The 27,892-nt window shown below is 35.6% G+C and overlaps 1 protein-coding gene and 1 non-coding gene across 2 annotated transcripts in view; both read right to left on the reverse strand.

Annotated features, from left to right (window-relative positions):
• IPO7 (importin 7) overlaps nucleotides 1-27,892 on the reverse strand; it is a 51,209-nt gene that overhangs the window by 11,855 nt on the left and 11,462 nt on the right. The window contains exons 2-16 of the mRNA XM_077769137.1: nucleotides 26,755-26,836; nucleotides 23,011-23,164; nucleotides 21,420-21,578; nucleotides 17,327-17,483; nucleotides 15,464-15,553; nucleotides 12,418-12,512; nucleotides 11,973-12,057; nucleotides 9,212-9,346; nucleotides 8,719-8,818; nucleotides 7,683-7,759; nucleotides 7,406-7,522; nucleotides 4,850-4,939; nucleotides 4,267-4,432; nucleotides 3,929-4,089; nucleotides 1,049-1,177 (exon numbers count right to left, since the gene is read on the reverse strand). Of these exons, the coding sequence (XP_077625263.1) occupies nucleotides 1,049-1,177; nucleotides 3,929-4,089; nucleotides 4,267-4,432; nucleotides 4,850-4,939; nucleotides 7,406-7,522; nucleotides 7,683-7,759; nucleotides 8,719-8,818; nucleotides 9,212-9,346; nucleotides 11,973-12,057; nucleotides 12,418-12,512; nucleotides 15,464-15,553; nucleotides 17,327-17,483; nucleotides 21,420-21,578; nucleotides 23,011-23,164; nucleotides 26,755-26,836 (1,797 nt within the window). The remainder of the gene's footprint in view (nucleotides 1-1,048; nucleotides 1,178-3,928; nucleotides 4,090-4,266; nucleotides 4,433-4,849; nucleotides 4,940-7,405; nucleotides 7,523-7,682; nucleotides 7,760-8,718; nucleotides 8,819-9,211; nucleotides 9,347-11,972; nucleotides 12,058-12,417; nucleotides 12,513-15,463; nucleotides 15,554-17,326; nucleotides 17,484-21,419; nucleotides 21,579-23,010; nucleotides 23,165-26,754; nucleotides 26,837-27,892) is intronic.
• Nucleotides 4,521-4,704, reverse strand: LOC144235619 (small nucleolar RNA SNORA23). Its single transcript, XR_013336261.1, has one exon. It is a non-coding gene; the product is annotated as a small nucleolar RNA SNORA23 (small nucleolar RNA).

Below are 27,892 nucleotides of genomic sequence, written 5' to 3' on the forward strand. Positions count from 1 at the left end.
TAGGGAACCATGCCCCAAGTCATATTAATTAAGAAAGACTGAAAAAACCAAATTTCTCTTTAACTGTCAGTATGGTCCTCAATCAGATCCCGAATCCATGGAAGCCATCAGAATGTTTAAAAGGTGGGGAGGGGAGAAAGATAAAATTTACTAGTTGAATACAGAACCCGGACATCCATTTCAAATACATATACTTACAACACTGTCAAGTCTTCAAATATACAGTGACAATTGATTTGTTAACCATAAGGCAGCTACAGAATTCCTCATGGCTTCTATTTCCAATTATAATCTAGAATACAAATAGCTTACAAAAAAATGTCATATTGCAAAACGCAGTTTGCAGATAACTTGAAAACAGGATTTGTGGATATAGTATCTGCACTGGAATTCTTAACACCAAATTCAGGATACTGGTTACCTCTAAGGGAAAGAAGCAGGGAAATGAGACTGGAAAGTGGTACCTCAAGGAATTCAATAACATCTATCTGAAATTATTTTTCTTACTATAGTAGAAATAAAATTTAAAGGATATAATACGAAATTTTAAAATCTAATAAACTTAGGTGGTAGTTAAAGGGTATTATTGATTAGAGTTTTCTCTGTTCTTTACCCTTATGTCTTAAGTTTTTTCATTTTAATTTTCATTTTTTAAATGTTTATTTGAGTGGCGCTTGGGTGGCTCAGTTGTTTAAGCATTCGACTCTTCATTTTGGCTCAGGTCATGATCTCATGGTTCATGATGGGTTCCACGCCCACACTGGGCTGTGCAGTGACACTGAAGAGTTTTTCTGGGATCTTCTCTCTTCCTCCCTGACTTGCTTTATCTCTCAAGAAGAAAACTAGAAAGATGACAGTAATGGTAGCAGAACAATGTGTACTTGACACCACTGAGCTATATACTTAAAAATGGCTAAGATGGTAAACTTTATGTTATGTGTAGTATATCATAATTAAGAAACAAAAGCAGTAGTACAGTTGCTGAAGAATGGCTTTAAATTCCCTAAAACCTGCATCAAAACCTTGTAATGTTGGATCATTTTCTCACCTCTTTATGATCTTCAACTACACTAAGAAGTGTGTCAATGGTATTCAGGATTCCCATAGCAGTAACTGCTTTGTCATCACTTCCTTCTTCATCTGGCCCAGTCTGGATTACCTGATTAAATGTCATTGCCTAGGTTCAAAAGAATATAATTTAAGCTTACCATTAAAGCAGTATAAACACATTTTGCTCTAAAACTTCATTTTTAAAATGTTTTCACTAGAATAGCAAAACCAATCTATATCACCAAACTGGTTAATAATAATTAAGAGTCTGGACTGTACAATCAAACAATACAGCGCTGCCACTTAACTAGGTAACCTTAAAGTTACTTGACCTGTTTCCTAACATCTCATAGAGATACTGTGAGGATCAAAAGAGGCAACGCATAGAAAGTCTTTAAATTGAGAATATTTTTATTAATTTTATTGGCTAACATTAAATAATGCCCAAATACAGGCATATTTTTTAAAATTTTATTTATTTATTTCTTTTACAAATAGTTTATTGTCAAATTAGTTTCCACATAACACTCAGTGCTCATCCCCACAAGTGCCCTCCTCCATGCCCATCCCCCCTCCCCCCCACATCCATCAGTCCTCAGTTTTTGTCAGCATTCAAGAGTCTCTCATGGTTTGCCTCTCTCCCTTTCCCCCACCATTTCCGCCCTTCTTCTCCCCCTTGTTCCTCCGTCAAGTTCCTCCTAATCCTCCTATACGTGCAAACATATGATATTTGTCCTTCTCTGCCTGACTTATTTCGCTCAGCATAACACCCTCAAGGTCCATCCATGTTGCTACACATGGCCAGATTTCATTGTTTCTCATTGCCATGTAGTATTCCATGGTATAGATAAACCACATCTTCTTGATCCATTCATCTGTTGATGGACACTTAGGCTCTTTCCATGTTTTAGCTATTGTGGAGAGTGCTGCTATGAACATTGGGGTACATGTGCTCCTATGCCTCAGCATTTCTGTATCCCTTGGGTAAATTCCTAGCAGTGCTATTGCTGGGTCATAGGGGAGTTCTAGTGTTAGTTTCCTGAGGAACCTCCACACTGTTTTCCAGAGGGGCTGTACCAGTTTACATTCCCACCAACAGTGTAGGAGGGTGCCCGTTTCTCCACATCCTCGCCAGCATCTAGAGTTCTCTGATTTGCTCATTTTAGCCACTCTGACAGGCGTGAGGTGGTATCTCAGTGTGGTTTTGATTTGCCAAATACAGGCATATTAATCAAGGTTTTTTGTTACAAAATTCAATCATTTTCCAAGAAACTTCTGAGAAACAAAGGATGGAGTCAGCTAAATCAGTTTAATATATTATAAATATATGTGGTGCCTGGGTGGCATAGTCCGTTGAATATTTGACTTTTCTATTATCGTTTGTTTTTTTTTTTTACTTTTGAGAGAGAGAGAAGGAGAGAGACAAGAGAGAGCACACGCACACATGTGCAGGCAAGGGGCAAAGAGAGAGGGAGATAGAAGACAGAACTCGAAGCAGGCTCCACATCGTCATCATTCAGCACAGAGCCTGACCCAGGGCTTGAACCCACAAACTGTGAGATCATGACCTGAGCCAAAATCAAGAGAAGGATGCCTGAACGACTGAGCTAAGCAGACACCCTGAGTGTCCGCCTCTTGATTTCAGCTCAGGTCATGATTCCAGGGTCATGGGTCAGATTGAGTCCACACTCAACATGCAGCCTGCCTGGGATTCATCCTTTCCTCCCGACCCCGTCCCTCTCCCCTGCTCACACTCTCAATTCCCAAAATATTTTAAAAAGGTCGGGGGAGAGGGGGTTCACCTGGTTGGCTCAGTTAGCTGAGTGTCTTACTCTTGGTTTTGGCTCAGGTCATGATATCACAGCCCCATGGTGTTCAAACACTGCACTGCCAGGGCAAAGCCTACTTAAGATTCTCTCTCTGTGTCCCTCCCTGACTCATGCTATCTCTGTCTCACTCTAAATAAATGAACTTAAAAAAAATTACTTTATATAACACACACACACACACACACGAATGTGTGTTGTGGACGTGTACACTTCAAGGGTGAGTCCCAGCTCCACCATTCTAGCTTGGGCAAGTTACTTCACCTTTTTATAGCTTACACTTTCTCTCAGTATAGGAATATTCTTTTTTCTTAAATAGTTTACTGTCAAGTTGGTTTCCATATAACACCCAGTTCTCATCCCAACAAGTGCCCTCCTACATGCCCATCACCCCCCTTCCCCTACCCTCATCTTGAATGTGCTCAGTTTGTTCTCAGCATTCAAGAGTCTCTCATGGTTTGTTTTGCCTCCCTCCCTCTTCCCAACTATTTTTCCCCTTCTTCTCCCCCAAGGCCCTCCGTTAAGTTACTCATAATCCACCTATTCATGCAAACATATGGTATCTGTCCTTCTCTGCCTTATTTCGCTCAGCATCACACCCTCAAGTTCCATCCATGTTGCTACAAATGGTCAGATTTCATTCTTGCTCATTGCCATGTAGTATTCCATTGTATGGATGAACCACACGTTCTTGATCCATTCGTCAGTTGATGGACCCTTAGGCTCTTTCCATGTTTTGGCTATTGTTGAGAGTGCTGCTATGAACATTGGGGTACATGTGCCCAGTATAGGAATATTCTTGAGGCTCCTGGATGGCTCAGTTGGTTAAGCAACAGACTCTTGATCTCAGCTCAGGTCATGATTTCACAGTTTGTGGGTTCGAGTCCTACATCAGGTTCTGTGCCAACAGTGCAGAATCTGCTTGGAATTCTCACTCTCCCTCCCTCCCTCTCTGTCTCTCTACCCTGTTTGCATTCTTTCTCTCTCACAATAAATAAACTTTAAAATATTTGCTGTAAGTAATGAGTAAGTGATTGGTTCAAAAAACATACCAAATGTTGTGTCATTTCTACTGCAATAGGAGTAACTTCTTCACTATATTCGCATATCATTTTCTGAATTACATTGGTAAGATCATCATTTTCTGTTTCTCTTATAATATGAAGGAGGGCCTGCATTACAGGTCTGATGAATGGTGTGATATATTCTTTAGCTGTGAGAAAAAAGAAAGAGAAAGGAAATTGGAAACAACTAATACTCCTTAAAACTTGATATATATAAAATAAAAAATAGGTACTTGCACATAAAAGACAAGGTATCAAGTTTCTAGGATGCCTTGTACAATTATGTGTAAAAACACTGCATTATTTTTGAGAGCTAAATTCTTTACCCTTTTCTTGATTGCTGATCAACACCTGAAGTGCAATGGCAGCTTCCACTTTCACAGGCATTTCCCTATCATCAATCAGACATCTTCGAGTCAGCTCTAAGGCTGTTTGTAGGTTCTGGTCACTTTTGAACTTCACTTCACAAAAATAGTGAAGGACCCAGCAAGCCTTTAAAAAAAAAAAAACAATGCAGTGAGTTACTATAGATATACTACATTAAAATGCCCCAAGCTACAGCACCTCTATTCCCAAAGTTGTGTGTGTGGGAATTTGGAGGCTGGCCAGTGGTAGTTATGTCCCAAGAGACAACACTAGACCAGTACTATGATCCCAACTTATTCTTTGGCTGCATGATGTTTGTGTGGATAGCAAGATCTGAATGCAAAACACAGGCAGACACTGCTATCAGACACAGATGAAAACCATGCACACATTACAGCAGCCATTTAAATATTTACATGAAACAGAGATAAATGAAATATGGCTTTTAAGGTGAGCATTAAAAAGGTTCCACGTAAAAGTCCACATAAGCAGTTATTCATTGCAAGGCAGAAGTATATAAATTAATACAGCTTCAAAACATACCCTTGCTCTCATATAGCCTAGATCACTGCTGAAGAGAGGGAATACATGATTCTGCAACATGTATTCCATCTGATCTTTGTAGATCTTTTTCTGCAAATATAAACAACAATTATTATTGAAAGAATTCCAAATATAACCTTAAATGCCAAATAAGTACACTAATGTTAAAAATCACTACTGATGTCAAAACATACATTTAGTCTGATTCTTTGTACCTCAGTACCCATATCTAATTTTTTCATTCTCAAACATCACCATCAAAAAACACTGAATACCTTTTCTTTAATCTTTTACCTCATTTGCTTAGAAAATAATTACGCCAAATCTTAACAACAATCATGTTTGAATAATGGAAGATTATTCTTGGTTAATTTTATTCCTTACCTTATAATAACTATCACAATGAAAAAACCTCTCTAGAAAAGTTCTTAAAGGAATATAACATAGATTGAGAAAAGACCTTGCTTTCAATGTTAATCTGGTATCTAAAAAGATATTCTCATAAATCTTAAAGTAGGATCTTTTCTATTTAAGTGGTAACAAGCTTTTTTAAGAGTTCCTGGAATTGTATATTTCATGAACATTAAAAATTAATAAACACTTCAAGAACTAAAGACTAAGATATGGGAACTAAATGAAATGTGGGATCCTGCACTAGATCATGGACCAGAAAAAAGGACCTTAGAGGGAATTCTTGCAAAATGTGAAAGGGATCTGTAAGATTAGTTTATAGTATTCTAGCAATATTAATTTCCTGGTTGTGATAATGTGGTACGGCTATCTAAGATGGTAGGTAACAGTAGAGGAAGACTAATGGGAACTATTTTTCCAATTTTTCTCTAAGTCTAAAATTACCTAAAAATAAAAAGTTAAAACAGAAAAATCTGAACTTTTCAAGACCACTCACTCAAAATACAACAAGTAACCACTGTCTTTATAAACTAACAGAAGGATGAATAGACAGGTATAAGAAGAGCTGAAAAATACACAAAATGTACCTACAATGGTGACATGGAACAAAGTTCTTGGGAGTTGGATGATTCTGTGACTAAATATTTACTTGTACTTTGGTTACCATTTATTAACTTTTAAGCAAAAACAAATTTTAAATTTATGAAGCCAGACACAATGTATACAATTAAGTTGAAGTTCTTAAACATAAATCTATAACTCAGGGTCATTCTTTACTGGAAAATTTATGTCACAAAAAAACATGATGTTCCTAGATTGCAAATGGATACATTCATGTTTATAAATTTCCTTTAAAGATAAATTTTTCAAAGAAAACCCTCCATATCTAATAAAAACATGGAAATAATTCCTGCAAAAAGAAGTAACTTCAGCAGAAGTAGCAAAACTAAATATAAACTGGACATAATTTCAAAATCATATCAAAACGTGTACCTCAAAGGACATCAAGTAAAACGATAACCCACAAAACGGCAGAAATACCTGCAAATCATTATCTATGAAATAGGTCTAGTATTGTTTTTTAATGTTTATTTGTTTTTGAGAGAGAGACAGAGCACATACAGGGGAGGGGCAGAGAGAGAGGGAGACACAGAATCTGAAGCAGGCTCCAGGCTCTGAACTGGAAGCACAGAGGCTGACGTGGGGCTCAAAGTCACAGACCGTGAGATCATGACCTGAGCCGAAGTTGGATGCTCAACCACCTGAACCACCTAGGCACCCCTAGAAAGGTCTAGTACTTAGAATATACAAAAAACTCTTAACAATTCAACAATGCAAAGACAAATAATCTAGTTAGAAAATAGGCAAAGAATTTGAATAGATCACCAAAGATAAACAATGGCCATTATGCACATCAAAAAAGATTCTCAATATTGTTAGCCATCAGGGAAATGTATATCAAAACCACAATGAAATATCATTTGACACCAATTAGGATGGCTAGTACAATAAAAAAGGTCATAAGAATCAGTGAAGACAAAGAAACTGGAAACCTCATGCATGGCTGATAAAAACAAAATGATACTACGGAAAACAGTCTGGCAGTTTCTCAAAAAATGACAGCAATTTGACATCTAGGTATGTATTACCCAAAAAGGTAAAAACATTATGTTCACACAAAAACGTGTATATAAATAATCATAGCTGCAAATGGATACAATACAAATGTCCATCAATTGATGAATGGATAAATAAAATAAATATACATCAATACAATGGAACATTATTTGGCAACAAAAAGGAATAAAGTACTGACATGTGCCACAATATCGATGAACTTTGAAAATATTGTGATAACTGAAAAAAGCCACTCCTAAAGGAGCACTCGTTATAGCATTCCCTTTACATGAAAATGTCCAAAATAGGTAAACTTATACAGAAGATAAAGAGTAGATTAGGGGTAGCCTAGGGCTGAGAAGTCTGGAAAAAAATGGAAAGTGACTGCTAACACTTAGGGATGACAGTTATACAATTCTGTGTATATAAACCCCTAAAGGATATACTATAATGGGTGAACAGTATGGTATGTGAATTGTATCTTAATAAATAAAACTGTTAATAACTTGCACACAAAAGAAGAAATACCTTGAGAAGTATTTCAGCTAAAGATCCAATCATATGCAGGGCTCCATCTTTTTTTCGAGGATCAGCATTTGGTTCTGTAAGAATCTGGTAGCAAAATCCCATTGTCTTTTGCAGTACCTAGATTAAAAAAGTAAAGTAATACTTTACTCGATTTACAAACACTCCTTAACAAAAACAAAAAGACAAAATGACTTACATGGCTAACATTAAAAGCTGAGTGTACATCTGAACAAATTTTCAATATTAAAGCAAAAATTATCTACATTAGATAACCTACCTCTTTCCTCTTGCTACAAGCTGTGAACAAAAGTGTTTGGGCAGCAGTAGTGGGAGAAATGAAATCTTCAAACACATCTAAAAGATAAATTTAAAATTAATACAAAACCCAGTAATTTCCATTTCTTCAACAAACATTTTCACATAATTTACAAATGATGCTCTGTACAAAACAGACCTTAAAATTTTTCTAAATCTTCATGCAAGGTATGGAAATGAACCCAGATTCCTATATAATTTTACAATAGCCTAATTTCATGTCTTTTCTGTACAAATTAAAAGGTTAATCCATCAATTTCTCCTAATGATTATTTTCTTTAATACAGAGCACTTCTACTGTGAGAATTTCTACAATATGGTCACAAAATAATCATCTACTGCAAATACAAAAGATTTTGGTAGGAACAAGAACTAATATTCAACATTAGCCAAATTACAATTCCTTAGTTCTATGCAGAGACTCCATGTGATACAGCTTCCAATATGCATCCTCTCAATTCCCACGCGTATGATGACTGACATGAGATCCAAAGTATAGTTTAGACACTTAGTATTAAGGTATAATCTTGAATTTGCAACAATTCTGGCATTTGCCAGAAACACATCCACAAACTGTAACTTCATAACACTACTATATTTGTGTCTGTTAAAAATGAAGATCATCAGGGTGCCTGGGTGGCTCATTCGGTTAGCTGTCTGACTTTGGCTCAGCTCATGACCTCACAATTCGTGACTTTGAGCCCTGCATTGGGCTCTGTGCTGACAGCTCAGAGCCTGCAGCCTGCTTTGGATTCTGTTTCCCCTCTCTCTGCCCCTTCCATGCTTGCACTGCCTCTCTCCTCTCAAAAATAAACATTAAAAAAAAAATGAAGATCATCATGCCATAACTAATGAATAGACTGTAAGAAGTCTAAACAATGGATAAATTACATTAAAACAATATTTTTTAGTACCAAAGGTGAGGCCTTAAAACTCCCCTTGGCTTATTATACAAACTTAGTTACTGACATTTTGTTTCTAAGAAAGTGAAAATTTACCAAACTTCATGCGTATATATTCATAAGGATCTTCTTGCCAAAGTTCTTCATCAGCATCTGTATAGCACATCAATGGAAAAATAACATCTTGGATAATGCCCTGTGATTTAAGAGTTAAGAAAGTAACCTTAAGTCAGTCTTCCAATTTAAATCCTGAATTTTGGTTAAGTGCTAAAGCAAAAGCAACCCTGCAATATATATTTTAAAGCTTAATATAGAACTTTAACAATGATTCTCAGATCAACTGTCAAGGTACATACTATTACCCTTTGTGCAAGTAATTATAAAATAAGATATATGTGTCTGTAGGTAGCAATTATGTATTCTGAGAAAAAAAAATATGAAATTTTAGTCCATCAAATCCTATAGTTATAATAAAGCAAATACATTACTCATACATAAGTCAACAAAATATGCATTATTCGTATTTATGATAATTAATGTTATTTCTATTATATTTCCCAGAAAAACATTTCAGATAGAAAATTATTACTTGTATATGAGGCTTCAGATTCTTCCAGGTGAGGGCATGTGAAACTCCTTGATTAATATAATTTAATGTCTGTTGTAAAACTCGAGGAGCCATATATTGCTTCTCCTTGTACTGATATAATACCTTTAATAAAACCTTCGAAAAAAATTTTGAGCAAAAAACAAAAGTTAAATAGAAATTTTAACCACTTATAAGCCAGCAAAAACATCTGACATACATATCTTATAATTACTGCGCGCTAACCGATTGCGCCACTGGAGCTCCACATTTTGGCTATTGTGACTGTGACTGCTACCGCTGCGAACATGGGTGTGCAAATATCTCTTCAAGACCCTGCCTTCACTTCTTTTGGGTGTATACTTGGAAGTGGGATTGCTGGATTTGGTGATTCTATTTTTTAATTATTTTTTAATATTTTGAGGAACTGCCACCCTGTTTTCCACAGAGGCTGCTATCATTTTACATTCCCAGCAACAGTGCGTGGGGTCCCGTATCTCTACATCCTTGTCAAAGTTGTCATNCATATCTTAATACAAAAATCATCATTATAAAATAACCATATTATTTTTAAAATATTTTATTTTTGAATAAAGATAAAATATTTTTAAAATAATGTATTAGAGAACCATATTTAATCTCAAGGTATTCCTATAAACAAACTGATATAATACTACGTCAAATGACTAGTTTTTGATTAAGTATAGAAAGAGAAAACCATATGTTACTTACTGAACATTATCATAGTTTTCTGAGACAGCCCTGTATTGTTAGTTACCTCCCAAAAAACCTTGCCCAAACCATGTCTGCCATAATTTCTATTTCTACTTGATAGTGTCAAGATTTGGCCCACAGACTTCTCATAGGTCTGTGAGGTCAAAGCTATTTTCATAATAATGCTAAAACTTTACTTGCCCTTTTTACTGTGTGACCTCTGCATCAATGTTACAAAAGCAATGGTGGCAAAACTTCTAGTGCCTAAACGAATAAAGGAGTGGCAGGCACCAAAGTGTACAAGCAGCTGTCATATTCTTTACAACCATATTTACTGCATAACAACCTTTCCTTAAGAGCTTTCTTAATGAATCAGAAATATAAATAAATATTATTAAACGAGGAGTATATATGTAGCACTTTTGCTACATATCGAAGTATGGTGGTTGGAAGAAAAAACGAAGCAATAGTTTTTCCCATCAAACACCACAATATACTTGAAAGAAAAAGTGACAAATTATGGTATTATGGTTATTTACTTCTGTGTTTATCTTTCCTCAAAAATGAAAAAAAGAGCTTTTACCCTTCAAGGAAAATAACCAAAAATAACCAAAAATATGTTACTGGTGCTAAAATCTGAGTTTTCAAACAAAAATTAGAATTCTCAAATTCTACACCTAAACATTTAGATCTACTTAATCAGCTTTCCAATATTTAAAAATATCTCCAATGACATCAATGGTGATATTAGCTAATATGATTTTTTTATTTTTCTTTAATGTTTATTTATTTGAGAGAAAGTGTGTGAGTGGAGGAGGGGCAGGGTGAGGGGGAGAGAGAATCCCAAGCAGGCGCCGAGCTGTCAGTGTAGAATCTGACAAGGGGCTCGATATCAGGAACTGTCAGATCAAGACCTGAACCGAAATCAAGAGTCAGACACCTTAAACAACTGAGCCACCAAGGTGCCCTTGTAATTGTTTTTTAATATGAATAATGAAATGTATTAACATTTGGAAAATCTTCATTATCTCAATTTTCCAAATGACCATATGTTACAAAATCATGCATGGATAAAAGACTCATTCAAAGTGCAATATAGATCAATAGGTGTTAATGTACCAGAAAATATTTGCTCTTACAAACTCTATATTGCAATTAACCTTTAAGCAACTACCACCTGGGACACCTGGCTGGCTCAGTCCATAGAACATGCAACTCTTGATCTTGGACTTGCGAGTTCAAGCCCCAGGTTGGTTGTAGAGTTTACTTAAAAAGAAAGAGAGAGGAACTACCACTATCAAATTTTGATGTGGTATCAAAGAATTTCCACAACGATATGAAAAGTCTATTAAGACATTCTTTCCAGGGCACCTGGGCGGCTCAGTTGGTTAAGCGTCTGAGTCTGATTTCAGTTCAGGTCATGATCTCATGGTTTGTGAGTTCAAGCCCTGCATCAGGCTCTGCACTGACAGTGCTGAGCCTGCTTGGGATTCATTCTCTCTCTCCCCTGCTTGCACTCTCCCTCAAAAACAAATAAATAAAGTTAAAAAAAAAAAGGCCTTTCCTTTTCCAACTTATCTCTGAGCACATGCCACACTGTTATTTATGTCCACCAATACAAAACAGACTGATTACATAGGTAGATGAGTATGTATCTGTCTTTTCTTAAGGCAGACATATTAGTAAAACTGTTTAATAATGCCATTTCCCTTTGCTAAAAACTTTTCATTTGGGGAAACAGTTACTTAAAAAAAAAAAAATCACATGTATTCTGTGTTATAAATATGTAAGAAGTTTGTTATTATTTTTAAATGAATTAATGCTCTTAAAAATTTAACTTCTAATATGACAAATACCACTAGATATAACTCACATAAATAGAAGTTTATTGAGGTGCTCAAAAAGTTAAAGAGAATAATGAACACCTAGGACCAAAAATGAGAACTGCTACAGAGTTCACTCAGCTTTGGATACCAATAAACTACAAAGAGCAAGACAGAAATTAACCTAATAATGCCATGTTTCAACTTAGAAAAATTCTTAGACTTACCTGCTGGACACCAACAGCAAATGCCTTCAGAAATACTTCAGCAAATTCATTATACTCCTTGGAAACATTGCCAGGGCTTCCATATCTAAAAGAACATTATTAAAACACTCATTGTTTCTTTCTTTTTTTTTTTTTTTAATGTTTGAGAGAGAGAGAAACAGCAGGGGGGAGAGAGCATGCGCGCATGTGCGCAGGCAGGGGAGAGAAAGAAGGTAGAGAAAATCCCAAGCAGGCTCCTTGCTGTCAGCATGGAGCCCAAAGCAGGGCTTGATCCCACAAACTGTGAGATCATGACTTGAGCTGAAAAGAAGAGTCAGATGCTAAACTGACTGAGCCACCCAGGTGCCCCCACACTGTTTCTTTATAGTGCTCTATATATCAACACTTATAAAATCAAGAGCTTGAAAAAATAAACTTAAATCATCATATACAGAGAGAAGCTTACCTTTCAAAAAGCCTTGCTAAGATATGTAAAGCCCACTTCTTACATTTCCACCATGGTAACTCAGGTCTATCGTCTTCTTCAACTTGAAGTGTTTCCTTTGAAGAGATATTTATTTAAAAAATATAAACATATATTTTTAAAAAATAAGTCTCTTTTTTTTGTTTATTTATTTTGAGAGAATGGAAGAGGGGCAGAGAGAGCGATGGAGAGAGAAAAAGAATCCCAAGCAGGCTCCACAATGTCAGAACAGGCCCAGGTTGGGGCTCTATCTCACAAACCATATACCATGACCTGAACTGAAATCAAGGGTCTGACACTTAACTGACTGAGCCACTGGCATCCTTCAATTTTCAGTTTTCTTAAGTCAAATTTGGGTAAAGTTCTCTAAAAGGTAACATGAAATGTTTCTAAAGTAAAAACAGTGTTACTCATGGTTATTCAGATGTAAAGAGTCTAGAGATCGTAGGTAGTCTTAGAGACTGCATTTACTCAAGAAAAATGAAAATTTGTGACTATAAAAAGATTTCTGTAAGAACATTCATAGCAGTTTCATTTGTCCTACTAAAATCTTAAAACTACTCAGATATCCATCAACTTGTGAATGGATACATAATAGTATACCCACACAACAAAATACTACTTGGCAATAAAAAAGAACAACCTACAATACAACATGAATACATAAGAAACAAACTACTGCCACACAACACAAATATATCCCACAAATACATTATGCAAAACAAGATAAATGCAAAAAATTACTTTTATTAAGTTCTAGTACAGGCAAAACTAATCTATGGTGCTAGAATGGTAATGGTAGGAATGACTAAAACTAACTACCAGCAAATATTTTAGGTGATTACATAGATACACATAACAGATAACTCATTGGACTATTTATTTATAGTATGCGCATATTTATAAATTATACCCAAAAAGTAGGGTATATAAATGAAAATTTTTAAATTATATTTTGTGGGGCTCCTGGGTGGTTTAGTGGGTTGAACAACTGACTCTTGATTTCAGCTTAGGTCATGATACCAGGGTTGGGGGAACAAATGCCACACTCAGGCTACACATGGAGCCTGCTGAAGATTCATTCTCTCTCTCTCTCTCTCTCTCTCTCTCTCTCTCTCGCCCCCCTTCTCTCATGCTCTCTGAAAAATAAAACCATGAGAGATTCTTGAATGCCGAGAACAAACTGAGGGCTGATGGGGGCGGGGGAGAGGGGAAGGGAGTGACGGGCATGGGGGAGAGCACTTGTTGGGATGAGCACTGGGTATTATATGTAAACCAACTTGACAACAACTATTTAAAAAAAAAGAAAAATTACGGGGGCACCTGGGTTGCTCGTGGAGTTAAGCATCTAACTCTTGATTTCGGCTCAGATTATTAGATATTATGGTTCATTGAGATTGAGCCCTGCATCGGGCTGTGCAACTGACAGCATGAGGCCTGCTTGGGATTCTCTCTCCCTCTCTCTCAAAATAAATTAAACAAAATTATATTTTGTATCTGTTAAAAGTGTACAGAAAAATATACACCAAACTAGTTTCTTGCAGAGTAGGAGAAATGTCCTATTTATTTCTTCTACACTGTTTTTTTTTTTTAAAGATAAAAATTTAAGCAATAAACACAGGAGATTGGTCTCACTTATGCCACTAATAAAATTATTTTGGAGAAATTACATAACCCGTCTAGGTCTCTATTTAAAATGAATTCAGGGGCGCCTGGGTGGCTTAGTCGGTTAAGCATCCGACTTTCGCTTAGGGCATGATCTCGCGGTTCGTGGGTTCGAGCCCCGCGTCAGGCTCTGTGCTGACTGCCAGCTCAGAGCCTGGAGCCTGTTTCAGTCTGTGACTCCCTCTCTCTCTGACCCTCCCCTGCTCACGCTGTCTCTCTCTCTCTCCTAGAAATAAAAAAAAAAAAAAAAACACTTCAAAAAAAAATGAATTCAGAGGGTTTTTTTTGAGGATTAAATAACTTAAAGTATGTAAAAGCACTTAAAACACATTATATATTTGGGACTTATGATTCTCCTACCTCTCTAGAAAACTAGATTATAAAAAATGCTATTTTAAAAATTGTGATTAAATTAAAAAACACACAGCTGGACAATTCTTTATGTACTAAAAACCACTGAATCATACACTTTGAAAAGGTATATCTTATGGAATATGGCTATCTCTCTACAAAGCTGTTATTTTAAAAAACAATGTAACTAACTATAAAGTTTTATTAACTTGCTAATCAAATTCTTCCCAATTCATGAGTGTCTGAAAAATTATTAGGATAAAATCAAACTATGAGTGTCTTAAAAAAATATATAATCACTGTGTTAATTTAACATGTGTAACACAATGATTTGATATATGCATATACTGTGAAACTATTACTACAGTAAATTTAAGGAAGGTAGTCAAAAGGCATAAACTTTCAGTTACAAGACAAAAAAGTTCTGGATATGTAATGTTCAGCATAGTGACTATAGTCAACAATACTGTGCTGTATACTTGAAGGTTGCTAAAAGAGTAGATCTTTAAAATTTTTATCATAAGAATTTTGGGGGCACCTGGGTGGTTCAGTCAGTTAAGCATCTGACTTCGGCTCAGGTCATGCTCTTGCGGTTCGTGGGTTCAAGCCCCATGTCCGGCTCTGTGCTGACAGCCACCTTAGAGCCTGGAGCCTGTTTCAGATTCTGTGTCTCCCTCTCTCTCTGACCCTCCCCTGCTCACGCTCGCTCTCTCTCTCTCTCAGAAATAAAACATTAAAAAAAAAAAAAAATTTTTCTAACACTGTGAGATGATGTAATCAGAAGAGCATACAACTCTTGATCTATATGTAAGTACCTAAATATACGAAATAACCCTTTACAATTTTTTACTTAGTATATGCATATATGTAAACAAATAAAATGGTCTCTTTATCTAGAATAATTTGTATTATGCATTATATAAACTCTTTAAAAATTTACAGGAAAGATCAGTTAAAATTTTCAAAAGATAAAATTAAATATTTAAGTAAGAACACAAAGAGACTTACTTACATTAGGTACATCTCTGTTCACAACAGTCTTTAAAATTTCTATCCATTCTGTCAGGTTCTGTTGATTTATCAGCTCCAGTGGTAATGTATACTGAATGAAAATCAAGAATCAATTATTTTAAAATCCTTACAAAAGAAAAATCTCACTTCCTTTAATTCTTCACAAAACCTACAAAAAAGTATTTCATTTAATTCACTGTTTTTAGTACACAAGCAAATTTCTTATTTAGCTGATTTAGACAGTTATCTACAATGGAGAATTGTGGCAATGACAGTGGGCATCTTTGTCAACGAAATTACTGGGCATATATCTTATTTTTACCACAGGAGTGACATTGTGGATTTCTAATGAATGTCTTTTATCAAGTGAAGAAAATCTCTATTCCAGGACTCCTAAGAGTTGTTTTTCTTTTTTTTTTTTAAGGAGAAATGCTTATTAAATTTGATCAAATGCTTTATCTGGTATTCTTAAAAGATGGTTACTAGTCTTTTTTCCCTGTGTAATAGGAGTTAAATCACAAAAACTGATCTGTTGATCCATTCTGTGTTTCTTGGATAAATTCTCTCTTTAATGGGCTCATAAAATCAATATCCTATTTAGAATTTTAGGATATCTATTTTCACAAGTGAGCATACCAGGGTATGCTAGTGTCAAAAGATTAGTTGGGGAGGTAAATATTCTGCCCTATGCCCTAGAATAATTCATAAAAATAACTTAATCTAAAAAAGTTATAATTTTACCAATTAAAAAACAAACGAAAACAGTATAGATGGGATATATCCAAATCACTTTATTTTTTATTTATTTATTTTTTTAAATGTTTTTATTTATTTCTAGGAGAGATAGAGAGAGACAGCGTGAGCAGGGGAGGGAGGGTCAGAGAGAGAGGAAGTCACAGACTGAAACAGGCTCCAGGCTCTGAGCTGGCAGTCAGCACAGAGCCCGACGCAGGGCCCCAACCCACGAACCGCGAGATCATGACGTAAGCGAAAGTCGAAAGTCGGACGCTTAACCGACTAAGCCACCCAGGCGCCCCTATCCAAATCACTTTAAAATGCCCTTTGCTTAAGACTGGGAGATAATACATTGTCTCTACAGAGTTAGCAAATGAATGCAAAATCCAACCAAACAATAGAGTCAGTCAGTTACGATCTTTGTGGAAGTAAAAATCACAGGTCTATTTAAGTGATATTTTAAAAGTTAAGTAAGGGCATGAATTGACCCAAAGGTCGTAGTAGATAAGATGAATCCTTCTATGGCTACATGGCACAAAAAGAACCAGACTTTGAATCTTGATCAAAAACTGTTTCATATAAATAATTACAACCCACTGAGAATATACATACAAGTGCTTTCTTTGTGGATATCTTTTATCACAGAAAGATTTAGAATACGTAAAAATGATGAAGCCCGTTATTGTGTGTCAGTCAAGTCAACAGTATTAACATTTTTGTGTTAAGCTTAGGAATAGGTTTTGCAATTACTTGGACAATCTAGGTACATTTGGCATATCAAGTTCATGCTAGATATAAACTGTAATTTCAGTAATTTATTTTCAGACTTGTGAATGCTTAAGGTGAAAGGCATAAAAAATTTTTACTGATTTTGTAAACAGTGTTAGACGGTTTAAGGGAGTTTAAGATTGACCAGTTATAATTTCAGATTTACTGAAATTGTGTATTTAGGGAAGTGTGGTTGGTTAGACTTTTAACATACTTACAATTTTGGCAATTTATATTTGACTAGCAAATGATCCATTTAATCTACATTTTCAGATGAAATTATTAAGATATGGAAATTCTTTATCTTTTAATGTAGCAAAGATAGACATTTTACATATAAAAACTGCTTTATAAAAATTACCTGAACAAGAGCATAGAAGATCTTGAAAATCTGTTTCTGGATTAGGACAGACTGATCAGACTGATCAGAAAGAAGCTGGATAAAACGGTCCTTTAGAACTGGCAGAAAATGCTGCATTGCTGCTACCAATGGGCTCCGTTCCTCTGGTTTCTTGTACCTTTGGGTAGGAATACAAACTAATTCTGTAAGAATTTATTTCACAATTTGATTTATATGTATAAGTTACAAAATTAAACTGCTTATTTGTTCACACAAATATATAAGCAAATACTTCCTAAGCAACTTTAGAGTCCTAGAAAGAAAAAGAAAAACCAACTATGAAGCAACAGCAACCTAAGAAAAACCTGAAATAATAATAAAATGTTTAAAATTTTCTGAGCATTCATTATGAAGCCAATAATCTTCCAGGCTCCATTAGTATCCTTACTTCCATAGTTTGAGAAAACTAGGGCATAGAGAAGTATCCTTCCCTGCATAGTCATCAAGGTATGAGCCTCAGCAGTCAAGATCAAGATCGGCCCTCTTAACCATGTCACTACACAGTCTCTATTTGTGAATACTAATACAACTGAGGAGCTACAATGACTTGACTTTTAAATATTAGCAGCTGATTGGTATAAAATCAATTATATACTATCATCCTTGTTATTTACATACCAAGAGCATTAAGACAGAAATGGCATCTATAAAGCAGAAAATATTCTACTTCTAAAAGTACTCTAGGGGCGCCTGGGTAGCTTAGTTGGTTAAGCGTCCGACTTTCGCTTAGGGCATGATCTCGCGGTTCGTGGGTTCGAGCCCCGCATCGGGCTCTGTGCTGACTGCCGACTCAGAGCCTGGAGCCTGTTTCGGAGTCTGTGACTCCCTCTCTCTCTGACCCTCCCCTGCTCACGCTGTCTCTCTCTCTCTCCTAGAAATAAATAAAACATTAAAAAAAAAAATTTATAAGTACTCTAAACAGGAAGATCTTTTGTAACTTATCTGGCAACAAAACCTGACTTAACAGGCTATTTATGACCTTCACTTATCCCATCAGAGTGGATATTCACATATTTTGTAGCAGATATAATAATGTGTGCTTGAAAAAAATACTGAGTGATGGTTCAATTTCAAAGGAAGTGTTTAACATACCTTAATTATGTAAGCCTTGTTACCTTTCTAAAATCCATAAAATCTTGAATTCAGGATCATATTTGGTTAAGGATGTATGTAATGAATTGCTGATCTGGGGTGCCTGGGTGGCTCAGTCGGTTAAGCGTCCGACTTTGGCTCAGGTCATGATCTCACGGTTCGTGGGTTTGAGCCCCACATCGGGCTCTGTGCTAACAGTTAGCTCAGAGTCTGGAGCCTGCTTCAGATTCTGTGTCTCCCTCTCTCTCTAACCCTCCCCTGCTCACACTGTCTCTCTCTCTCTCAGAAATGAATAAAACTTAATTAAAAAAAAAAAAAGAATTGCTGTTCTAAGTGAGAAACTTCCACATATAGATTTCTTAACATTTTAACAGTATTATTTAAAAAGGTCGTTGGCCTATTTCTTAAAAAATTAAATTATACTTCAATTAGAAAAAGTTGTCAAATATGCTTCAGTGAAAAAAATTTTAAGTAACTTAATGGATTAGAAATATAGGAAAGACACCCCAGCTTATTATTAAGGAATAGGTAAAAGCTCTGCAAAATACAGACTAGTTATTATTCTAAAACACACAATTTATCTTTTCAAATTATATTACTTTAAACTGATGTTCCCTACCAGACTCCAGTTTTATCTACTGGTAGCCTTCCTGAAGGAAGAAATTGTATTTAAGAATTGAATATCTGAGCACATTTTTAAAAGGTAAAAGTAAAAAGGTCAGATTCCTTCTTCCCTACTGGATGAAATTAGAACCAAAGTAAACTGTCCATAATAAAAAAACACCAGGACAAATGTTCTCCCTAATAACAGTCGAAGACTATTAAACAATTAACTGACATTATTTTAAGTACTGTTTCCATGTGCTAAGAAATTACACGTAGCATACATTTTAAAACATTATCTGTACAGTTGAGTAAAAAAAAGAATTTATGAAAGGAAGCCATTTGCACTCTCCAATCTGAGTATACATACAGTAATTATAGAAAATATTTCCTTTTAACAATAAAGGTAGAACTATGTTATGTGCTTCTCTCTATTTATCTAACCCAAATGACCACCCACATTAAGAGTGTTTGAGTACCCATTTCATATTATACATTCTTCTTTCCTACCTCCTTCTCTGTATCAAGGAGGGGGCTACAAGTTAGATGGTACTAGTTGCCAATCTAAGCTAGTTGGTATGTAAAAATAATTATGGTAGGAAACAAATTACTATCCCATAAGACCTGAAAGTTCCTGAAAGCATGAAATTTTGACACCAATAAAACCAGACTACCACAAGCTATAATGTGCCAATGAGCCATGCTCACCAGAAAACCTAAGTACTAGTCCATCACTTTTCTTTTAAAAAACAAAAACAAACAACAAAAAAATTCAATGGTATATCAGTATCTAAAAGAGTCACACCCAAGTTCTCCATCATGGCATTCAAAACTCTTTAACATGGTCCCAATTACTAGACCAAAATTAGCCCCCACCTCTCAACAGAAATTATCCATATCATTTAGCGGTCTCCTCACTACCGACTAAAGACAGTATCTCATTTCCACCTCTGTACCCTTCTTTCTTTGTTCATACTACTCCATATGGTGTGACATGCCTTCCTTTCCAAATGCTCCTTCAATGCTCCTTCAACTGACAATCATTTCCTGAGCCATCTATGCTCCTACAGACCACCACAATATCCAATTTCTCCATGAATTTTCTTAGAACTGCTTCAGTCCACACAGATCCCTTGTGAACACCTTTTGCTCCACAATCAACACTGGCGGAAAACGAATGGGATGGAATTCCAATAGTGTAGCAGCCTCCTATGTCTCCCATTAAAAATCCCTGTCACACTCTCTCCTGCTAAGATTATAGGACAGGAGAGATTTGAACCTCCTCAATGACAATAACAGATTATTGTTATTCTCTCTCATTTTAGTCACTCACTTACCAGAACTACAACAACTGGCACTTTGACAGAGGTTGGAGCAACAGCTGGAACATTCCTTAGCAGGAAGATGGGTAGCTGGTGGGAACACAAGAAAACACCAGTACCAATGCTGTAAATGGTATTTCTCTCCTGCTCAGAAGAAAAGCAGCAGTTCATCAGCTACTTTGAACTGGGACCCAGAAAGGGTATTGGAGGCTAACTACAAGCCCCAGAATTAGAGGGCTCACAATGGTATCTGTGTAGCTGTTAGGACTGGAAATAAAGCCACCATCATGGTGTTAAGTGTTCCTCATGACTTCCTCATAATTTTCTAAAATCAAAACTTTTAAGTGCCTATAAATTTCATTACTTTCACTACACATTTGGAGATAATCCATTCAACATTTGGCTTACCACTTTTGGGCTATGCCTCAACTTCCAAGGTTATACATTTTTTCTTATCCCTAAACCCAGATCTAAAATGATCCCTTGCCCTAATATCTTACTAATTACTTATATGAACTATAATTTGTTCAAATATGCAAACACTGAAACAGGATCTCTCAAAATACAATGGTTAAAAATGATCATATGAAATTTCAACACATCCTTCTTAAAGGATCTTATCAAGACTCCAAATTAAGATAAAAAATTCACAGAAAACCAGAAGTTAAATAAAGAGCTCTAATGCTCAAAGTACTCTGCTACCCTTCACATTTTAAAAAAGCTTACGTTTAGTTTAGGCCTTTAATCAGCACAAATTGATGAGCCCATATTGAGAAATTAAAGATAACTCAGTTTTTGAATAGCGAAACAGATAATAAGAAAAAAGGGTGTAAGGAGTTTCTTAGTTGAATGAACAGAAGCAATTGTAGAATTAAAATATGAATGCTATTTCAAAAAGAAACTACTGAATTAAAATCAACATATAATTCACTAAGTTTTATATACCAAACGTAATTTAGGATGTTCAAACAGACTACCTTAAAATTTCCAAGCTTTCCCTACTTCTCAAATGTCTGTAGAAATTGAGAGACACTTACTCATAATTTTTCACAAGCTGATAAAGGCAAAGAAGAATTCCTAGCCAACAAGCACTGTTATCAGACTGAAGATAAAAGCCAATTTTGTCCACAATGGCAGTCCAGCGGCTTGGATAATCGTGTTTGATGATATGGTGAATGCATGTAGTAAGCTGTACCCTGAAAGTCAAAAATAAACAATAAAGAGGAAGAAATGCTACCTAGATAAATTCTGCTCAAAGAAAATGGCTGTTTAGACAAAAATAAGTCACTGGGCAAAATCCACCTGTTCCTATTGATTTAAAAGAAACCCAACAAATGTTACAAGTGTAAGTGATTTTGGGGCCCCTGGGTGGCTCAGTTGGTTAACTGTCTGACTTCAGCCCAGGTTATGATCTCATGCTTTGTGGGTTCAAGCCCCACACCGGGCTCTGTGCTAACACCTCAGAGCCTGGAACCTGCTTTGGATTCTGTGGCTCCCTCTCTCTGCTCCTCCCCGCTTGCTTATTCTCTCTTTCTCTCTCAAAAATAAAAAAAAATTAAAAAAAAAAATTTTTAATGTGGGTGATTTTATTTTTCACCTCTACCATCCTATCATAAAGTGACAAGTTTCATTTAGACATAGCTATTCTCATTAAAAATTCTGCAAAATCATATAAAAATAAGAGCTTTTAAATATCAAGACTATAGGGGCACCTGGGTGGCTCAGTCGGTTAAGCATCTGACTTCAGCTCAGGTCATGATTTCACAGCTCTTGGGTTCGAGCCCTGCCAGACTCTGTGCTGACAGCTCATAGCCTGGAATCTGCTTCAGATTCTGTGTCTCCTCTCTCTGCCCTTCCCCTGCCTCTGCCCAGTATCTCTTTCCTTCATCAAAAAAATATATATCAAGACTATAAAATATGGGGCACTTGGGTGGCTCAGTCGGTTAAGTATCTGGCTCTTGGTTTCAGCTTGAGTCATGATCTTGCGGTTTCATGAGTTTGAGCTCTGCATTGGGCTCTGCGTTGGCAGCATGGAGCCTGCTTGGGATTTTCTCTCCCCATCTCTCTCTGCCCCTCCCCCACTTGCATGTCTCTCTCTGTCTCTCTCTCTCAAAATAAACTTAAAAAAACAAAAACAAAAAAGAACAAGACCAAGACAATAAAATATAAAGTATATGATAGCATTCTAAAGTTTTTTTTTTACCCCTGTTCACCTGATCACTATGTTTCACAAGTTTTACAGGAAGTTTAAAAGCTTTAGGTTTCTAGAACTGTAGAAATTGCAGTAAGAAAATACAAAGAAATTTGCCTGTAACAGTATTTGTTAAGTCTACTGCTATAAAAATGACAGGTCTTTAGGGGTGCCTGTGTAGCTAAGTCAGTTAAGCATCTGACTCCTGATTCTAGCTTAGGTCATGATCTCACAGTTACATTAGATCAAGCCCCAGAGCAGGGGCTTGAGATTCTCTCTCTCCCCCTCTGCCCCTCTTCACTGCTTGCACTTTCTCTCTTTTTCTAAAATAAAGTTAAAAAAAAAGGACAGGTTTTTATGTTCTGAAAAGACCCCCTCCCAAGCTCCACAAATTATATACCTGCAACAATGGGTAAGTTTTAAAAATAAACATATACCTGATGAGCTCAGGAGAGTGGATAATAGCTTCTACAATATTTTCTCGAATACAATGTCGATCTTCTTCTGGAATAGTATAAGGAGATATATCTCCTGGTGCTGTTTCCCGATCAGGCCAATACTGTGTTATCATATTTTTCAAATAGATAACACCTAAAACGTAGATCAATTTGACAAAAGAGTATTTACTGTGAAAGCACTATGAATACCCCTTATAAGTGTCCACACCTCAATTTATTTCTTTCAGAGCAACCACTGTTAGTAAAGCTATCCTTTTTAAAAACAAAATACTGCATTCTATTATCTTAAAAGTTGATAATCAAAATATAAGCTTAATTCTTAGCTACTGTTTTGACCTATAGCCTTAGACAACTCTGCAAATAAACACACTATACAAACAAAACTGTTAAAGACTTTTTATATCACATTTATTCCTAATACTTTTTATCCTGTTTTCTGTAGGAAAGCTATTTAGCTTAATTTCACCATATTAATTTTCTAAATGAAGCCTCTAAAGATAAAACCACATACACATACCAATATAGCTTCTACAATTAGTAACACTACTAGATACTGAATGTTTGTGGCCCCCCCCTCAAGTTCATGTTGAAATCCTAACCCACTATGTGACAGCATTAGGGCTGAGGCCTTTTGTAGGTGAATAATGCCTTTAAAACAGAAACCCTAGAGGTTCTTCCCCTTCCACCATATGAAGTTCTAAGAACCAGAAAGTGGGTTCTCATCAGACACCAAATCTCCTGGCTTCTTGATCTTAGATTCCTCAGCTTCTAGAATTGTGAGGAAAACTTCTCTCATGCAGTCTATGATATTCTGTTACATCAGCCCAAACTAAGACACACAAAGGCTGTTATTTTTATCATAGAAAAATTACAGTATAAAAACCTCTAGTCTATAAATTTAAGCATTTCATTAATATATCACAACCATACTACTTCAAATTCATTTTATTTTATGGGAAAATCTGCTATGTTTAAAAATTACAGATTACTATTTTCTGTTACTAATCATACTGCTATCTTGAACATTACTAGTTAACATGAAATGAACTAGATTGCTAACAATGCTTTTTATCCAGTCTTCCCCTTCCCAGGAGAGAACCCTCAATCACAAATGTATAAGATGTATAGGAAAGGGAAAGTACTCAAAATTAATCAATTACTAAATTCTACAAAACATCAACTATTCTCTGATTAGTAATAAACTCTTACCTGAAGTTTTATACCTACTTGAACAAGGATAACTGATACATCTATGATTTTTATATTCTACTTTGTTTATCTTAGTAACTAAAATAATACCCCACCTTAGAGTATGGCAAAAAGAGATTAAGACAATACATTAAAACGCCCTTCAACAAAGTTTTAAGACAAACTACATCTACAATAAAGAACACTGACTCAGGGAGCCTGGGTAGCTAAGTCAGTTAAGCGTCTAACTTTTGATTTCAGCTCAAGTCATGATCTCAAGGTCATGAGATTGAGCCCCAGGTAGGGCTCCATGCTGAGCGTGGAGTCTGCTTGAGATTCTCTCTCCCTCTCTCTCTGTCCCTTCCCACTCCCTCTCCCTCTCAAAAAAATTTAAAAAAAAAAAAAAACCAAAAAAACAAAAAAACTCTGACTCAGTATATGTAACATATTTTAGACTACTACTATTTTCAGAATTTTGATTCCTCTGCTCCAAAAGAGAACAAAGATTAAAATTAACACTTAATACACCCTTATGTCCTCTGCATAGTATGTCTATCATCTAGCAGTTGCCACCACCATATGCCCTATACTAAAGAGTAGCATTTAATTACTATTTTTTAAAGTTTATGTATTTATTTTGAGAGAGAAGGAGAGCGTGTATATGGAGAAGGGGCAGAGAGAGAGAATCCCAAGCAGGCTCTGTACTGTCAACACATAGCCCAACATGGGACTCAAACTCAAGAACCGTGTGTGACATCATGACCTGAGCCGAAATCAAGAGTCAGATTCTTAAGTGACTGAGCCACCCAGGTGCCTCAGGATCATTCAATTATTACAAGAATGTAACTTTTAAAGTAATGACTATATTTTAAAATTTTGACTAATTCCACAGTTTGGCTTCTTCTAGCTTTGTACATACTAAACAACTTTCTGGAACAATTTAATTTTGCTAATGCACATAATCAAGTCTCAAAATATTAAGGTCCCTCCTAAATGCTACTTTCAACATCTTAGTAAAAATCTGAGATTTAAAGGCAAAGATTCTTATTTAAAAGAATAACCAAATGGGAAAATGATAACTTCATTAGTAAAAGAGAAAGGACGGTTAAAATAATGATTTACTGCTGACCAGGTTCCCATGAAATCACTATATTTTACAGGCATAAAAAATACTCTATTATTGTGCTACTTACATTCCAGTATTATAAAAAATAATAAACTTATATCCATTCATTTAATTTTTTTAGTATTTTTGGTGTATCAGGCAGTATTTTAGGTACTGGGAATACAATTGTTAATGAAACAAATCTAAAATTAAATGCTAACAATTGAGAAATGGTTCATTGCATATGGCACGTTATGGTAAATTATTTAGCCACTGAAATACAAATTTTAAAGCACTATGTGAAGAAAAGGGAAATGATTACTATACATTAAATGAAGCAAAAAAATTTTAACAAGACTGATATAGGGAAAAAGAACAGCAAGAAATAATATCACAGCAAAACTGGTTTTTCTAGAATGGTGAAATTATTAGTACTTTATATATTTCCTATAACAAAATTAATGTATCTGCAAATAAATTAAGTAACAGGACACTAAAGATGTGAATTCCATTATTTTGCAGACTAACAGGTAAAATCAGAAGTAGTGTACCACATTTTCACAGACTATTTGGTACTGAGAAAACTGCTCAATATCTTGTTGAAACCGGAACTAGAAATACAGTAGTCCTCCCCATGCACAGTTTCACTTTCTGTGGTTCCAGTTATCCGTGGTCACCCACAGTCAGGAAGCAGATGATCTTTTCTGACGTATTACCAGAAGGTCAACAGTAGCCTAGCATCATGTCAAAATGCTTACATCATTTACCGCACCACATCTCACTGCATAGGCATTTTATCTTTTCACACCATCACAAGGGTAGGTACAGGAAAAGATATTTTGAGAGTGACCATATTCACATAACTCTTATTACAGTATACTGTTATAACTGTTCTAATTTTTATTAGTTACTGTAGCTAATCTCTTACTTGCCTAATTTATAAATTAAACTTTATCATTTAGTATGGATATGTAAGAATAAATGTAGTATATACAGCATTTGGTACTATGAACAGTTTCAGACAATTACGGAGGGTCTTAAAATGTATCCACCATGGATAAGGGGGGAACTACTATTGTATTTTCTAAATGATTAAAACAATAAAGGCAAACACTAAAGAAACAACTACATAAAGAGGTTTGTATCTTAGAATCATCTATTGGGCAAGGAAACGGAATAAACACAATCTTTTAATAAATCCTATCAATTTCTCTTTTTAGCTTCTCTTTTAATTCAATGAAATATCACATTCTTTTAACTCTACCACCAAATACCAAGGCACTAGCTGTTTGTAGTAAACACTAGAGGGCAAACCAAGTTTCAGGGAAGAAATTCAATGAAGGGCCATCCCAACATACCTCTGCTATTCTACCATAAATCTTTTAAATAGATGATTTACATAAAACCAAGAAAATAATTTAGTAACTTGCCTGCCTGTCTCACAGGTAAATCCAGTTGTTCCGACATGGTAATCTGAAGCAGTGTTGAAACAAAATTCAGAGACTTGTGTGCCTACAAACAAAAAAAATAGGTTTTAAATTTCTGCAAATAAATATTCTCAGTACTCTATTCCACTGTTTGGCACAAAAGGCTACCCACCTACAAGCTGGTCCCCAGCCTTATATCCCATCATTCACCACCTATGAACTAAAAGAAAAATTTAATAGCCTAACTCCTAAAATATTTTGGAGGTTTGTATTTGCCTTCCCATTTATCCTAACTAGCATTCTTAGCCTACACTGGCAGCAAGAGCTCAAAGACAATATCCTCAGTAATGCCTATTTCCCCAATTCAGTAATAATTTCTCAATAGAGATATGTTCTACTGAGTGGCTGCACTCAAACGAAATCAGTAAAAATTAACAGCATGGAAAGTGGTTTCCAAGGTGCTAATAATGTTTTACTTCTGAATATGACTATTTTACAGAGTGTGTTCAGTTTGTGAAAATTAATCAATTGTACCTTTATAATGACTATTCTGTATGCATGTTACATTTAAATATAAAATTAAAAACCAACAGCTTTGAACATGTTAAACACAGGATACAAACTATAGGGTTATTTAATACATTTATATGAAATTCCAATGCAACATATACAGAAAATAATGAAATATACCCAGAATGCTACTATAGTTTGATCTTGGGTGGTAGGATTATTAAGGAGCTATTCTTCACACATTTTCTACTTTCCAGTTTATAATAACAGACCCTGGTCACTTTCATTAACAGTACAAAAAAGTTACATAAAGACTCCTAAAGTTGTCATATTTGTTTCCAGGTTTTCTAAAAAAGAAATGGGGGCACCTGGGTGGCTCAGTCAGTTAAGTGTCCAACTCTTGAATGCAGCTCAGGTCATGATTCCAGTGTCATAGGATCTGGCTCTATGCAAGGTATGGAACCTGCTTAAAATTTTCTCTTTCCCTCTGCCCATCTCACACACACACACACACACACACACACACACACACACACNAAAAAAAAAAGGGCAAGACTACCTTTACCTGAACATTTATAGCAGCATTATTCATAATAGCCCTAAAGTGAAAACAACCCATGTCTACCAACTG

The sequence above is a fragment of the Crocuta crocuta genome, unplaced genomic scaffold (genome assembly GCF_008692635.1).
Source record: "Crocuta crocuta isolate KB4526 unplaced genomic scaffold, BGI_CrCroc_1.0 scaffold255, whole genome shotgun sequence".
Taxonomy (NCBI): domain Eukaryota; kingdom Metazoa; phylum Chordata; class Mammalia; order Carnivora; family Hyaenidae; genus Crocuta; species Crocuta crocuta.